The sequence below is a fragment of the Paramisgurnus dabryanus genome, chromosome 3 (genome assembly GCF_030506205.2).
Source record: "Paramisgurnus dabryanus chromosome 3, PD_genome_1.1, whole genome shotgun sequence".
Taxonomy (NCBI): domain Eukaryota; kingdom Metazoa; phylum Chordata; class Actinopteri; order Cypriniformes; family Cobitidae; genus Paramisgurnus; species Paramisgurnus dabryanus.
In genome coordinates this window covers 23,212,704-23,229,945 of record NC_133339.1, presented here as the reverse complement: position 1 = coordinate 23,229,945, position 17,242 = coordinate 23,212,704, and the positions used below count along the sequence as shown (strand labels likewise).

General features: G+C 39.1%; 1 protein-coding gene across 1 annotated transcript; it reads left to right on the top strand.

Moving 5' to 3' along the window:
- Positions 1 to 607: 607 nt before the first annotated feature.
- LOC135771128 (uncharacterized) lies at positions 608 to 17,032 on the top strand. Its single transcript, XM_073813905.1, has 23 exons — positions 608 to 884; positions 972 to 1,049; positions 1,133 to 1,198; positions 1,269 to 1,420; positions 3,240 to 3,318; positions 4,770 to 5,178; positions 6,538 to 6,631; positions 7,232 to 7,355; positions 7,616 to 7,717; positions 8,199 to 8,255; positions 8,369 to 8,437; positions 8,538 to 8,627; positions 8,721 to 8,830; positions 9,100 to 9,592; positions 10,122 to 12,533; positions 13,236 to 13,383; positions 13,663 to 13,768; positions 13,958 to 14,117; positions 14,332 to 14,439; positions 14,911 to 14,997; positions 15,087 to 15,192; positions 15,739 to 15,818; positions 16,638 to 17,032. Exons 1-23 carry the CDS (start codon positions 762 to 764, stop codon positions 16,707 to 16,709), a joined length of 5,325 nt encoding a protein of 1,774 aa, XP_073670006.1. The 5' UTR covers positions 608 to 761; the 3' UTR covers positions 16,710 to 17,032.
- Positions 17,033 to 17,242: the final 210 nt, after the last annotated feature.

Genomic DNA, 17,242 nt, shown 5'->3' with positions numbered 1-17,242 from the left:
TTTGTCCTCCTATCAAGTCCTATTAGCGTGAATAGGCTGAAGACCTGATATATAAATGTTATAATTAAACAACTTCAGACGGACAATTAAATCTATCATTAACTTTCCTATAATGTTGGCGCTTTAAACGCTTTTCCATGTTGCTTCAGCCACTGCGCATGCCCACAGGTTGGTGCGACTGCGGAGCCCCCCTTCCCCCAGAAATTCGTCAACGATCGATGATTGGCTCTTTCTGCTTGAAGGCGGGACTTCATTTTCTCTAGCGCGTTGCATTTTCCCATATGATTTCCCCCCATTCACTTTTAAACAACCGTGGCGTCTTGTTAGTCGAAATTCTTTGTTTTTGCTCTACTGCTTTCAAAAAACCTACACACTGCAAACAAAAGAAACATCACAAAATTTGATTACTCATTTATTACACTGTTAGGATATTTAACACAAAATTTGATAAACTAAAGCCTAATCAAAGAATTAAACGTGCTACGTAATAATGAGGTCACGTGACAACGATGTGCATGCACCTGTCGTGCCTGCATAACGTTACTTAAAAATGTATATTTAAAACACTGGATATTAAAATAAAGCGTTGACCTCTCCACCAGCAGAATACGGTAAAGGATGTTTGTGAATATTTATCCATGCAATGATTGACGAATCTGCGTAAATTGCGCGTGGCAGCAAGGTTTATCATATCGTGTGTAAACAAGACTACGTGAAATTATTCAAAGTTACCGCGTTGGTGTGGTTTGCCAACGCCAACAATGTTTTCCACAAGAGAGAATCGATGTCATCGCTTCCAGGCCAACATCTTCAACAAAAGTAAATGTCAAAACTGTTTCAAAACCGTGGATTCGCACAAACTCAGCGAGGCAGACCTGTATCAAGTAAAATATTTTTTTCATCTTTAAGAGTTTGGCTGACACGGTTTTTGTTGTTTTAGTAGGCTACATATGTCTTTATCTTTATCACAGAGCAAGCCTCTACAGGTGGGATGGCTTCTGTTGGCACCTGAAGGTATTGACTTAAGCAGTCCTTGCCACAGGAAACGGGTAAAGATCATTTTCATCACATACAGGCCTGTCATGTTACCACATTTCTGTAGCGTTGATCCTTTTCTTAATCTTCATAACAGAAATGGCAGAGGAGATACTTTGTGCTGTACGAACACGGCCTCCTGCGCTACTCTCTGGATGAGATGGTGAGGTCACCAGGCTGGTGTGTTCTTTTCATGACAACTTTTTGCAATGATAGAGTGAGTTTTCCTCTAGCCAGGTACGCTGCCCCAAGGAAGTGTGAATATGACCCGGTGTTGTGAAGTTCTTGATGCTTCATCTCAAACAGGTTTCCAGAACTGTTTGAAGCTATGCTTCCCTGAAAGAGACTTCTACATTAAAACAGAAAACACAGACAGCATCTACAGGTGAATCGCACCAGACTTTCAGTTCTGCTTGAGATACATTTACATGTATGCATTTGCCAGTTGCTTTTATCCAAAGTGATTTACAGTGATTTTAAGGTATACAATGTATCAGTAGGGCAGAGCGGGCCACAAGCTAATTCTTTTTGGCCTTGGTTCTATCAATATTTTTTTTACACAATCAACACACACCTCTCTGCTACAAGTGAACACTTTAAGTTTGTTTGTGGGACCTATTGTTATGGTACAATTACACTGAAAGTGACAGGAGTGCAAACGTTACAACTTACCCCATAGGTGGGGTTAATTGTAACAAACAGAGGTTTGTTGTATAACCTGTTAGAAAATTTAGTTTAAACATAAATAATTAAATACAATTCTGTCTATATACTAAAGGTGGATATTGTTTATATATTTGCATACAATAGATAGAAATCCACACATTCATCCCTTCATGATCCTTCATCTAACCATACTTGTATTATGCATCAATGCATATAAATAGATTTTTTGAAAGGACTGCACAATTAAGACAAAAAAATCATAATTGTGAGTTATTATTTTCCCTGATATTGTATTAACGGTTATCATTTTGATTACTCTTTTTACATTGTTTTCATTATCATTGTATACCTGAGACTTAATTGTAACACTGTGTTACAACTAACCTCGCTGTCTAAATAATTTCAATCCCAGATATCAGTTACTAGGAGTTTTTAAAATGGTGTTATGTTTTAGGTAACAAGGCGGGGATTAAAATAATTTATACCACGGGTCTGTTGAATACCGTATTCTGATTGGATGAGAAATGTTCCGTGGGTATGCATTAATTTCTGATAACCGCACACCTAACTTGTCAAATTAGAGCAATGCATCAAAGCAATGTTTGTGATAATTTTCTGTCTGTCGTAGTACACGATGTAACTACAGAAGAGTCAAGTTTTAAATAGGAAAAATATCGAAACTCTCTGGTTATTTTTAGCGCAATGCTAATGGTCTAATTAGATTCAATGGATTGTGCTAAGCTATGCTAAAAGTGCTAGCGCCAGAGCCAGAGATCGGCTGAATCGATTCCAAACCGGTAAGAATCAAATGTTTAACTCTATGGAAGCTGGAAAATGAGCATATTGTCAAAAAAAGTGGATTGTCCCTGTAACCAAGTTTCACAAATTCACAGGAGATCATCTTATGACAGTATGAGAAAGAGACCAAAAGCACAGATTGCCGTGGTACAATTAACCCCGCGTTAGTTTGTGCCCCGGTCACCCCTGTGTGTTCCTGGGATCGAACACATGAACTTTTGAACTGCTTATGCATTCTCAACCAGTAGAGCTACAGGAACAGATAAAGCTGTTTATATATCGTGGCATAAACTAAACACAAGTAGTTGGGTTAAAATTCTTGTTTTAAATTTGACAAGCTTTGTTTTTTATTTTTCAGGAGAAAACTCCATATCTTCCTTTTTTTCTATCTCATCCCTCTGTTTCTACTTAACTTGTTATAAGTCAGTAAATCTCAGCAAGGCTGATCTAATCCTTTAAGAGTTTAATAGAAGGTGTCAACTGAGTCTTGGATTAGTGTGTACATTGTGTAGTGCACCGGCTTAAGACCTGTTGTATTTGAGATCACACAGGCTGTTGTCTTGGACTATTTAGTTGCTTATTTTTTTGTAATCGGAAGTTTTTCGCCTAAGAACAGTGATGTCCAAAAAGCAGAAGTAAGAGAAATTTGAATCAGATGCTTGTTCTGGTTTGTATTTCTGCATGGTTTTGGATGCTGTGTCTTACCTGTATTTAAACTAAGAGTATATGCTTCTTTTTAGGTGGCAGGAAAATTTGACCGCTTTCCCCAAAGCTGCCAAAGGAAATCAGAGGAAGAGAAAAGATCTTGATTATCCGCAGGTGAGTTTCGTTCATGTTTATGTGCCCGTGCAAATGTGCGTATCTGTGTTTTAAACCGGTTTTGTTTGGTACAGTAATATATGAATAACATGAAAATAAATTACATGTTCTTGCAAATTGTAAGCTTTTGTGATTACGGGTAACAGAAATTAAGAGTAATGCTACGTACACACCAAACGCGTGTCATGCAACTTTTTCGCTGTAATTTTTCAACTTTGGCGAAAACGTGTTTGAGGCGAATAGCGCACGTTTTCGCAGCAAACGCGCAGCCCGCATCACGTCATTCTCATCGCCCCACGCGAGGACGTGTCTGATCGCGTCTTTGAATTGACTTTTATATGTAATCTTTCTGCGCAAAACGTTGAACTCGCGTCTGGTGTGAACCCACAGTTAGAGTTAAAACTAGATTATCTCTGATATATCTTTCCCTGTTCCCTTAAAGGGATAGTTCACCCAAAAATTCTGTCATCATTTACTTACCGTAACCCTCCTGTTGTTACAAACCAGTATAGTATAAGTTTCTTTGTTTTGATATACACAGAAGATATTTAGTTTGTAGCCAAACCAGTCATGAGCCGCATTGACTTTCATGGTATTCTTTTTCCTACTATGGAATTTAATAGGGCCCATGATTGGTTTGGTTACAAGCATTCCTCAAAATATCTTCCTTTGTGTTCATCAGAAAAAGAAATGTATACAGGTTTGTAACAACATAAGAGTGAGAAAATCATTTTCATTTTTGGGTGAACTATCCCTTTAATGTGAATTATATTTTTCTAAAAAACCTAATCTTTTTAATAGTCCACCTTATCTGTTCTGCTTAGAAAGAATGAGGCCGTTGTGGTATCCTGCCCCTTTAAATACCCTCCTCCTCCCTCATTCTTCACTTTAATTACATTTCTAAGTGCTGTGCCTATCTTTCTGTCCATTTGATTTACCAGTCGCTCTTTTTCTTTCTCCACCGTATTCTTTTTGCTGACAACTGAGCAAATTGATCTAGCATGTGAGAGTTTCTGTGTGTAGTGACATCACTGTGCTGCAACAATTAACAGTACGTGTGTGTGTGTGTGTGTGTGTGTGTGTGTGTGTGTGTGTGTGTGTGTGTGTGTGTGTGTGCGTGCTCAAAGTGTTAGTCAGATGGAACATTAATAGAATTAACTTAAGTGATCTGATCAGGATTGGGCATCGCCTGCCTGGGGAGGGTAAAGGGTTTGTGAAGTGAGAACAGAGCAGGCTGTTGCCAGTGTGTGCGAAGTGTGTGTTTGCCTGTCACTTGTATACAGGATATGTGGAACATACCTGGCCAACATGTTTGTTAGAGAGGCTTTTCCTTTACCTTTCCTGCCAATCGGATTTTGCTGGCTGAGCGTTTGTGTTCAGTCTGCCAAACACTGATTTATTTACCTGTATGTTCCTCTCTCTCTCTCCCCCTTTTCTCTCTATCTCAGCAGACAGAAGAACAGCAAATATCCAGCAGCTGTACCAGTTCTGCAAAAAAAGTCTTTAGTAGTGGAAGTAGTTTTAAAAGCAGTGTAATAAGAAGGGGAAGCCTCAATTCTAGTAATGTCACTGGTAGTAGAGTATCCCAAATCAGTGATGCATTGACCAACGCTGCCACCAGTAAAGGCAGTACAGTTCGTGGTGGCAGGGTCAGAGGCGGCAGTACTGCAGGAGTCAGTGATAAAAACAGAGCGGGAAGCGCGGTGGATGGAGTGTCTTTAATTTCCTCTGATAAGAAGCTGGAGGAGGAGTCACTTAATGGTGGAGTCATGGTTTCTTCAAGCAGTGGTAATGCTCCATCACTCAACAACGTCTTCTCTCCATCAGTCGATCAGTTCCCGGGCTGTTCTGGTGCTGACGGTACGAGCTCAGTTTGACCTTAGGCTTTTGTCTGAATATTTCATTGGATGTGTGTTTGTGTTTAATAGTTACTGATTTTTTTGCTTGTTGTAAAGGTAAGTAGATTTTATACCATTGGTAAATTGTTGTTATTTGTCGACGATGTGGTGGTAATTTGTTTTTGTTTTGTTTTTTTATGAAAAAGCATCAGCATTTTGGCATGTTGTTCCAAACTTATGCGACACTATATTCTATTCAATCATTACAATTTGAAAGAGAACCCAGTATAAATTATTATTTAATGAATCGGATATCTAGATTGAAGAAGATCAATATATAACGACTTATGGCACTTCCAGACTACAATTTATGTCTGTTACAATAATCGCCAGATTACGCGATTTGACCCCTAAGAAGTGTCATGGACAAAAACCACGTCAGACAACACGGTGCTACACAATCCATTATCATTTGCTGTTCATGATGTCATTGAGCAGGCACATCTAGCAACTTTAACAAAAGGGTGTGTTATATAAATATGATGAATGCCCCATTCAGACCACCAGCGACTAGCAGTAGCACAACAACATTATTTTATTCTTTTCAATGGAAGATTGGCAATTTCTGTAGAAACGAGCGACCGAAAGGGGAGTATCCAGTGACACAACAAAGTTGAGAAAAATGTAGCTTTATGCAAATGGGGAGTGACTTCCAATGAGAGCGAAGCAGTGATGTTTGCGTCATCCGTACCTTTAAAGGTGCTCTAAGTGAATCTGTGTGACGTCACTTCTTGTTCTCTGCTTCGTAGCATAGCTAACTCCTCCCCCTCCCTTATGTGCTTTCTGAAAGAGTCATGAACCCCACTCCCAAATCCTTCTTGTTGTTTATTGGCTGAAACACTTTGTTATGTTTCCTGGTGGTAGGTTTGACCACTTTGTTTTTGTTGCCGTTTGTGGAGCCTGGGCTGTCTACAGAGACCGCGTTTTTACAATGTGTTCAGGGGACAAGCAGATCGTGAGGAGATGTTTACTGTATGAAACTAAAAATGTTTTATGGCCTTAAATGCATGAATTCGCTTAGAGCGCCTTTAAATGTGTTTTGCCACCTATTTTGTATTCTTAAATACTCTCATCCCTATTAATTTTAACTGCATAAAAAATCAAGTTTAGTATATCGAAATGTCCCAAAGGTTTGGAAAAACATGAAGGTGAATGAATGATAGAAGTTTAAGGTTTAGTATACATTTTATACATTTTTACCTAACATGACACACGAATTTGGTTATTTTTTCGTAAACTCACATCAGCCAGCAGTTTATGAAGAAGAAATGCAGACCATTTCTGTTCTTCTTTAACACTGCATTTTCATTTGCTTTCTCAGGTACAAAGAATCGATTGGGAATTGAAAGCGGCTATTCCTCTTTGGAGAAGACAAGTGCTCTTGTTGGGGATGCACAAAAACACATTGACTCAAGGTGTGACTTTGCCTCAGCCTCACAGCTCTGTATGTTTCCTAACTCAAAATCTTTTAGCCCCTCCCCCTTTCCCCCACCAACCAGTCACAGTGCAAAGTTAAGTGATGGTCCTGAGGTTGCGGTTAGTTGCTTTAGGGATAGGAAGAGTTTGGAGTCCAGTGGAGAGAGAAACGCATCTATGACACACACTTCAAGAACACACACACACAGACATAATGCACATCAAGCACGCAGCCCAGGAAGAAAAATCCAACGATTGTTTGGAAATCAGCACAGGTAAGACTAGACATTTCACCCTTAAATACTTAAATAATACCTACATTCTTTAAGTACAACAATTTGTAGCATCCATTTCATTAAAAGCATGGTTTACAGCTATTGCACTGTTTGTTTTTCAGGGCAAGTCATCCAGTTCTCATCCATCAAAACATTTTCAGTCCATACAGCCATTGTTTATTATTTTTATTAATCTATGCGGCATATTTTTCCAGTTTATCTCTCTTTCTGTCTTTCTTACAATTGATGTACATTTTCTGCCTCGCACAGCTGTTTATTTCAAACATGGCAAAAAGTTAATTTTGTGTTTATGCCTGTTTGTAGGAGATCTCGGGACTCTGATCAACAGGAAAGTTCATTTCTCTGTGTGGATGCAGAGCTTGTCTCGACCTTCATGTCCCCCTCCACACCACAAAATGACCATAAGACGGCAGTCAGTACATCTCAGGTTAAAATATATGCTGGGCTATTTCAGACAAATGTGTATATAACTTGTATAATGGTATAATCACAATTTTGTACTATTGCCCCCCTATGACACATAATTTTATTGTTTCCTTATTTTTGAAAGTCGCTTTGGATAAAAGTAAATGTAAATGTAGTGTTAATGTTGTATTCCTGTTGTAAACGGACAGTTTTATTCGTGTTATTTTGTAATACACCTTCAGTTTGAAGTTTTTATTTTTTCACACTTATTACTCTAAACAGGATTCATCTCCTGATAATGACATTCCTGATGTTTCTCGACCTTCCACGTCATGCAGCTTTCGTTCGAAATCACTGGACCGCAGACTTGATTCATCTTCCACTGTAAATATAACCAAGATCAGGCTGATAGATCAGGAATTTCAATACACTGTAAAAAAAAGTTGGAACAACTTAAAATAAAGTAAGTTACCTGGTTGCCTTTTTACACGAAATTGACATGAACATTTATTTTTTTTTTAAACTTTTTTGTTGTTGAATTAACTGAAAATTTTAAGGCAACCAGGTAACTTACTTTAAGTTACTATTAACTTAGCATTACCGTTAAGGTGACCATTTTTGTACAAATGTATACGATACAATATTTCATATATGAATATTTGATATTTTAAAAGGAATGATGTATTTTCTGTTTTATACAAAGCATGTTATTACTGAATTTACGTTATGGCCAGGGGACAAATTTAACTGTTTATTTTGCATGGTTTTTAAACTAAAGGAAACTAAACATAAACGACCACACACCAAATTAATGTATGTACTGTATATACATATTTATATTAACTGATGACATTTTGCCTCTTAGCCTGACCTCCTTAATTTTAAAAAGGGATGGATGTCTAGACTAGGAGAAGATGGAAAGGTAATTTTTGAGATGCTCATGCATGCACACATACCTTATGGATGTTGATAAATTTGCTTATTCATTTTTTTAGTTTGTTAAGGTGTAAAACCGTCTTTTTTTGCTGTCCTTAGTGGCGAAAACATTGGTTTGTTCTTACTGACCAGACCTTAAGGTTTTATCGTGACGCTGTAGCAGAAGAGGTAAGCTTCTGCTTGATTTTAGATGTTAAGAATCTATTAAGACAGTTTGCCCCTCCAAATTATAAAAAATGAAATGCTCTTTCTCTGTTTTGTGTCCTAGGCAGCAGATGTGGATGGTGAGATCAACCTGTCAACCTGCTATGATGTTACAGATTACCCTGTACAGAGAAACTATGGATTTCAGATTCATGTGAGTGAATATTACTTGCATTAGAAGGCTTGATTGTGTAAATACAATTTTGTGAGTGTGTGCATTTTTAATACATTTTTCTTTTGGTTTCAGACAAAGGATGGGGTCTTTACTCTTTGTGCAATGACTTATGGGATAAGGAGGAACTGGGTCCAGGCAGTCATGAAAAATGTTCGACCTATCGTTGCCCCAGATGTCACATGGTACTTTAGTACAAGCTGACATTTCCCAAAAATATATTAATATGAGTCACTAAATGTATCTTTTAACAGTAATGTCAAACACAACTTTTTCTTTAACTTTCTCCTCTTCCTTTATGCTATACAAGGAAACAATCTGTAAAACCCAGGTTTGAATGCATTTGTTGAGTGTATTAGCATTTTAATTAAATGTTTATATATTATAGAGCACGGAAACACAATATTGTAACTATTTGAACTATATTGTAACTTACATCTACATTTCTCCCCAGTTCTGTTCCTCCAAAGGTGATTGGTGCACATTCTTGTACAGGCTCCTCTCAATATAATACACTTCCCCAAGAAGAGGAGAAAAGAAGTCGCGTACGTGAGCGCCGTAAAGAGGGGCGTTACAAAACCTTTGATTGGGCAGAGTTAAGATGTAAACAGCAAAAGGAGGAGATGTCCAATGACCTGTCAGGAAGGGAATGGAACCACAATTGTGAGCACCGGGTTCCTCCTGCACCAGCATCGTCCCCTGAAAGGCCAATCATCCGATTTGAACCGGAGTCATCAGACAAAGAATTTCCTCAGAAGTCAAGCCTCTATCAAGGCTTAAAAAACATTTCCACTGATGTACCATCACACTCAATGATGGTAGTGTCCAATCTTACTTCCCCAGGATCAATTAGTCCGGACAGCTTAGAGGTTGATTCAAATGCAGTACGTGTTCATTGTGACAGCCCTGGGGAACTGCTGCTAAATAAACCTAAAGAAAGAAAACGGGTATGCATGAATTTCCCTTTCTTCACTGCCTCTACCTCGATCACTAGCAAATTTGTGAATTAAACTTTGATATACTGCTGCCTATTTTAGATTTTAAAGTTCTTCTGTAGTCGATAATTGTATCACTTAAAACTAATCTTTGAGCATAATAAAAGCCTTTGAAGGTAATTTTATTCATGCTTAAAATGAATGTAACAATACATAATATCTATGGCTTGAACTACTCATCCCCTTGTTTAACTGTGGTGATTGGTTGTGATGTTGGAAACCAAGACGATATCGAACGATGGAATGAGACTGACTTTGGAAAACTCCAGTTTTATGGAAAAAATACTTAACAGTGGTCTTGAATGATGATTTTGGACATGGTGTGTCTGAAAGCATATTAGAAACGCCACATAGACAAATGTCCATAGACAAAACTTGGGGGACTTTAAATTAAATGTTAAAAAAAACGTGGGTGTCAAGTCACTTTTGGCAATGTAATCTATAGACTATCTTTTGACATTTATGTATCTTTTTATTCCAGGTTGATCAGTCCACTTCTCCCTTGCCTGTCAACTTATCCTCATCCTCAGTGCAGACAGAATGGCAGTGGGAGGTGGAACTTCAGAACCTTCATAGAGAGTTGAAAGCTGAGCATGAGAAGAATCAAACACAAGAGAAGGAATCTCAGCTTTGTGAGACCAGACTCCAATCTGAGCTTAACAATACTCAAGACTGCCTGCGTAAGGCAGAATTAAGGATACAAGAGGCAGAAACTTTACTTAAGGAGCGTGAAGAGTTGCTTGAAGATCTGCGTGAAAGATTGGAGGAGGTGACGGGCTGTCTGAAGGCAACAGAGGAGGCACAAGCCCTGAAGGAGGTTCGGCTGGAGAGGCACCTACGTCTCCTGCAGGAGAGCCAGGAAAGGGAAAGAAGGAGCTTTGGTGACAGCCTTGATCAATCAGAAAAGCGTTTAAAGGAACTAGAGGAGCGCCTGAGGCAGAAGGAAGCTGAGTTGCAAAAGAGGCCATCAGGAGAAGCAACTGAAGACGTTATACAAAGATGCCAGGAGCTCCAGAATCAGCTGGAAGAGTCTGAAAATGAAGTTGGACGCCTGCAGTCACGTCTTCAAACTGAGGAGACTCTTTATTACGACATAGAACACAATTACGAAAGAGTTTGTGAGGAGATACAGAGTTTGCAAGGTGCTCTGCAAGACTGTGAGAGATTGTGTGAGGAGCGTTTCCAAACCCAGCTGGAGCGCAAGCAGGAAGAGCTGGACAAGAAGGAGCGTGAACTGCAGGAAGTACTTGTTAAGATGGCCGTTCTTGGTAGTAGTCTAGAGGAGACAGAACGTAGGCTTATGGAAGCTCAAACTCATCCTCCAGAAGGTAGTGTTTCTACTGAGACACTGACTGAAACGCAATGTCTATTCAAGGTCTCAAATGTCAGACAGAAAGTGAAATGTAAAAGTGGTTCAGAAACGCAACCTTTTACTCAGGGAGATGAATCTGATCGAGTGATCTCTGTGATTCAGGCACTAGAACTCAAATTGTGTGACACTGAAGATCGACTACGGGAGCTTACTATGCATCTACAGCAACAACAACTCAGTGCAGGGCCACACACTCTCAATGATTCTTATTGTGCACATACTTCTATCCAAAATCTGGATAGCCGACTCTTTCTAAATGCTCTGGAGAGTTGTACTGGTGCTTTAAATAGCTTGCATGGGAAAGCTCTGCACAGAACCTCTGAAAACGAAGACATTGAAGGGCAGTTGATGGTTTGTGAGAGACCAGGAAACAATCAAGCTTTGGACTTGGCCAGCAGAGTGTTATCATTGGAGGCACTGGTCATCCAAAGGATGGCATCTGCCCTTGAGCATCCCAGCAGAGAACTGCTTGATAGACTGTCAGATCTACGTCTCCATGTGCTTAAGATGGCTCAAGGAGGTGGGGATGGTGATGAATCTAGCTATTTTCAGACCTTGTTGTATTCTGAAGAGGAAGATCAGACAGACAATACACTGAGTGAAAGTGTAATCCAAAGATTATGTGTGAGAGCAGAAATGGCATACCTCATGCATACTTGCCATACACAAACCTCACAGGGGCAACAGGGATCAGATCCATTTAATTTGTTGCCTTGGCCAGTTTCAAATATTTCTTCATCTGGCTCCCAAAAGGAAAATGATTCCAAGCATGGACCCAAGCTTGCTGATATTAGCCCACCAGAACTTGCTCCTTACAGTGAACAGATGGAAGAACTTGCAGCCAATGGTCTCCTTGAGGACTCTGAGGTACAGCTTGCCTGTAGAAAGAACCTGGTGGCAGAGCTTCGTGCTCAAGCCCAGTCGCTGCAAGAACTTTCTACACATCTACAGTCTGAGGATAAACTTCAGTCTGAACTTCCCACAGGCATCCTGAGGATTGCTCTGTGTCAGGCCACTTTGGCATACATGGCTTGTCGACTGCGTTCGGCTGTGCAGCAGGAGATGAGGGCTCTACGCAAACAGAGAGAACAGGCAGAGTACGAGTCTCGTGCTATGTGTCGCAGCATGGAGGTTCTGTTTCAGGAACAGACCGAGCGCTACGAGGAAAGGTTGCGTGAGGGGCGTGTTTTTGTAGAGAAGGCGGAGCAGGGGCGTGTTTCTGCTGAGACCGATGCCCAGTTGAGAGTGGACGAAGCAGAAAAAATGCAAGTGGAGTTTGAGGAGAAGCTCCAGGAGCTCCAGAAAATCCACGAGGAGGAGATGAGCCGTCTCCATAAATACTACATTCATAATATGCCAAAGACTACAACCGTCTCTGTACAAGCAGAGAATGGAGAGACTGAGCACGTTACTGTTCTCCAAGGACGAATCAGAAAGCTTCAAAGTGAGAATACCTGCCTGAGGGAGGAGCTTAACAAACAGGATGACAAGGCCTTACAGATAGACCTGGAAAACATTAAGGTATGCACCTAGAAGTGTTTACTCACAACATTGACATTACAATTAGACCTGCAAGGTCCAATTTCCTGGAAAGTTGAGCTCCAACTCTGATCAAACCCATGATTGGCATATTACCTCAAAGTACCACGAGAGCGATTTTTGCCTTTTATTTAATAGCACGTAAGGAGAGGACAGGAAAGTACAGGGCGGAGAGAGGGGTACGGGATCGGCAAAGACCTCGAGGCGTGATTCGAACTTGGGTTGCCGAAAGTGCGTCTGCACCATATTTTGAATCACTGTCCACTACACTGTTGGCATCTCGTGGTACTTGTGATGTCACACACCAGGGGTGTCCAATCCTGCTCCTGGAGGGCCGGTGTCTCTGCACAGTTTTATTCCAACCCTAATCAAACACACCTGATCCAGCTAATCAAGGTCTTACTAGGCAGACTAGATATTTTGAGGCAGGTGTGTTCAGGGAAGTTTTAGCAAAACTCTGCAGGACACCGGCCCTCCAAGACCGACTTTGGACACCCCTGTCATACACCAATTGGTCTGTGCAGCACTGTGTGAGGTCAACCATCTATGAAGACCTTTATTAGCTTGTTCAGATGTATTTTGTTAGGGTTTTGCATCATGGGCCAGAGTTGAAAACCTTGGTAATACACTTATAGGATTGACAATTACCAAAATGTATCATAAAATGTAGCACTTGTGTTTTAGGCCACATACGAGCATGGATTCAGCATTATGGAGGAGAGCCACCAGCGAGTGATTGAGGAGATGCAGAGGCAGCATCAAAGAGAAATCGAAAGACTGACGGAAGAAAGAGAGAGAGTGCTGCAGGAAGAAACTAATGCCACCATTGCAGGTTCTAGTTAAAATAGCTCCTATCCACTCCGCATGCAGTGCTACATAAGAAATCAGAGTTGATAATCAGAGTTCATAATTTTGGTGGTTGTGTGATGTTTTTGTTATGAGCCAAATGTACTGTTGTGCTTGACCTCAACCTATGCAGCCTATGTAAATGCATATAACTGTGCTTTACTTGCACTATTGTATGTATATTTGGATAATATGTTTTGGGCTTTGCATGCTCGAAAAGACAGAGGAGCAGTCCTCATTTCTTAAGTTCATATTTTCTGTTCAGCCATTGATGCCATGAGGAAAGCCCATAAGGAAGAAATGGACAAGAATCACAAGGCCCTGCAGAATGGAGCCAGTGTGGACATTCGCCAGCTTCGTGTACAATACAAGTGCGTGTGAAAGAGAAATTACTTATTAATCTGAGAACTGATAGGACTAAATAGTAACACTGTGGATCATTTCTGTTTCTGCGAAATCATGGAATGCTAAACATTCACTATTTTTTTTAACTCTTAAGTATCTGCAGGCGAGGGATTGTCATTTTTTCTTTTCACTGAGATGTGTCTCTTTTTTTGTAGCGAGGAGCTCGAATCATTGCATAGAGAACTGGAGGTGTTATCTGAGCAGTATTCTCAGAAATGTCTTCAAAATGCTCTTTTAACCCAAAATATGGAGGCTGAAAGGGAGGCGTTGAGCATCATGCAGAGAGAGAACCAGGAGCTTCACACTCACAACCGGGTACATGGTCATGTAAACACCCACAGATGGGATGTGCTAATTGTACGGTGACAAAATGTGCGAATTACATAATGGTCACGGTGGTCAGTTTAGTTTAGGGTGGTGTGGATGGATGGTGAGTGGGAGTGATCTAGCCCACATATGGACAACAACACATTTTGTTTCATGTCGTGTACAAAGCATACACACAGTAATTTTGTTTTTCCTTTTTAAGGAGTTAAACGAGTGTCTGGCTGCCGAATTATCCCTGATGCATTCACGCATGAATGGGGAAGTGAAACACACTCAGTCCCCTCAGGAGAAAGAAGTTTATCAGCTGGAGGTAAAACTCAACACCCTTTCATGTGGCAAATGTCCCCATTATGATGACTTCAGTTTGGTTGACTGAACATATTAAGGATGTCATCACTTTCAGTTGACTACAATTGATCTATTTCAAAAGATATTTGTTTTGTTTTATTACTCGTAGTTTGAAAATTCTGTCATTTACTCACCCTCATGTTGTTACAAACCTGATTTTTTTGTTTTTTTTTTGCTCTGCTGAACACAAAGGAAGATATGTTGAGCAATGTTTGTAACCAAATCATTTTCTGAGCATTTTTCCTACTATGGAAGTCAATTGTGCTTCAGTTTCTTCATTTGTGTTCAGCAGAAATGTATACAGGTTTGTACAACATGAGGCTGAGTAAATGACGACAGAAATTTTTTGGGGGGGCTGAACTATCCCTTTAAACTATTCATTATAGAGACTATGTACAGTATATGTGCTTTGTGTTGTTCATTGATGCTTTAGGTAAATTTGAGGGTGAAGGAATCAGAGATTAAGTGTTTGAAACAGGAGATCAGCTCACTTAAGTTGGAGCTACAAGCAGCAAATACGGTAACTAATATTGTAAAGTGTGCATTAGAGATTGATTGTATCGGTTGTTACCATACAAATGTGTTCTTTATTTTTAAATCTTTCCTCAGCATTTTAAAGAGTTACAGTCTGAACTAAGTGCATTAGGAGTCAAAACCCAAAGTGACTTCACTAAATTCAGGATGGAACCAACCAAAAAGCAGAGTTTAAATTATGGTAAGTAAAAGGCCTGTGCGATATTAAAGAAATATGGGATAGCATGCTAAATAATGCCATGTTTGATATGTGAAATACTGTATTTCTTTTTCTAAAATCAATTTAAATTGTATTGGATATATTTTTAAAAACTTATATAACCAACATATGTTGCATATTTCAGGGAAAAGAAAGCATCACAACAACTTTTGAAAGTGATCAGCCATGTTTTACTGTTGCTGACATTTTAACAATGCGAACAAATAAACAAAAATAATTAAAATAAATATCACCGCTTCCATGCGCAGTTGCACACACACAAATATCCTAACTAACATCCATGTGTTAGATACCATTTATTTTCTGCATTGACCTAAAACTTTGACAGTATGTTACTGTATTAAAATAAAATCTAATTTATTGCATAATATTGTGATGTGCACATTTGTGAGATTTTGCTGATTTCTATATATTGTGAAGCCCTAGAAAGTAACTAGTAGAATGTGTTGTGGTTAAAACTAAAAGAAAATGGCATACATTTACTGTTTTTATCAATTTGTGTTACAGATCTGATGAAATCCAGGAGTAACCCTGACTTCATCAAGGACTGTTCTTCATCTGCACTCTCGCAACCCATCAGATCCAAGGTTGGATAGTCTGTGTAGCTGCATCAGACAAATAACTGATGTTTCCTTAAAGGAAAACATCAGCATTTTTCAATATTTTACTATGTTCTTACCTCAACTTAGACAAATGAATACATACCTATTTTTATACAATGTGTGCACTTAATCTTTGAACAGCATTTAGCCTAGCCCCATTCATTCCTTCGGCTCCAAACAAGGATGAATTTAAAAGCCACCAAACACTTCCATGTCTTACCTATTTAAAGACTGATTCATACGGAGTAATTACATGAGTAAGTATGGTGGCACAAAATAAAACGTTGCGATTTTTTTAAGCAGATAAAAAATTAGATCTATATTGTTTGGCGGAAGAGCACTTAGTTTGCAGCACTTCGACCTCGGGCACAGTAATAGTAGTTACTGTAGTCAGGAGTGATGCTGTAACTGCATGCCAAGTTCGAAGTGCTGCAAACTGAGCGCTTTTTCGCCATACAATATAGTTCTCATTTTTATCCGCTTAAAAAAATCACGTTTTATTTTCTGCCACCATACTTACTCATGTAACTACTCATGTAACAGTCTTTAAATAGGGAAAACATGGAAGTGTTTTGGTGGCTTCTAAATTCATCCCTGTTTGGATCCTAAGGAATGAATGGGGCTAGGCTAAATGCTAACACATTCACGATGGGCTGTACAAACATTAAGTGCATGCATTGAAAAAAGATAGGAATGTATTAATTTAGCTAAGTTGAGGTAAGAACATCGTAAAATATTGATAAACAGTGGTGTTTTCCTTCAACTGTAAATATTCTGACTCTTTCTCTCTCTTTCTCTTCTTAGAGTCTAAAGGATGGACTCACTGTTCTGGAGAAGATGAAGCTCTTTGAATTAACTGAGAGACAAAAAATTTGAGTGCATGTGTATGTTTGTGACAATTTTAGTGTTTTATGTGGGTTAAATTATTTAAGTGTGTTTCTTAATAACACAATGAATTATTATTATTATTATACCTTTAGTCACAGGTGGTGTGTGTGCGCGCGTTTGTTTGTGTCAGTCATTTTAATTGTTCTGTTACATTAGATGCATTCACAATAGAACTGATTTTTGATATGAGGTTGTCTCTCTAAAATCCTTAGCAGTTTGTTTATATTTTTATGTTTGTTTTTTGCCTCAGTTTAAAATTGAGGACCAGTTTGATTTACTTCATCTTTGATTATGAATAAAGTCAAGCATTTTCTGTCTTTAACTTCATGTCTGTGTAACTGATTTTTCTACAGTTTAGTTAAGGTGTTGTGCCCTGCTTAATTGCTGTTGTGTTATATGAAGTTATATAGAGCATAGGCACACTGAAATTAAGCAGGTCATTAATGAATATGGATATCAGGTTTACTAAATAAATTGCACATTAAATCGTATTCTGTGAGCACTACTTAATTACAGCATGC

Coding starts and splice junctions, on each gene's coding strand:
- LOC135771128 (XM_073813905.1), top strand. CDS start 762: ATGTTTTCCACAAGAGAGAATCGATGTCATCGCTTCCAGGCCAACATC. Junction 1,421..3,239: donor AACACAGACAGCATCTACAG/GTGAATCGCACC, acceptor GCTTCTTTTTAG/GTGGCAGGAAAATTTGACCG. Junction 14,118..14,331: donor AGCTTCACACTCACAACCGG/GTACATGGTCAT, acceptor TTCCTTTTTAAG/GAGTTAAACGAGTGTCTGGC.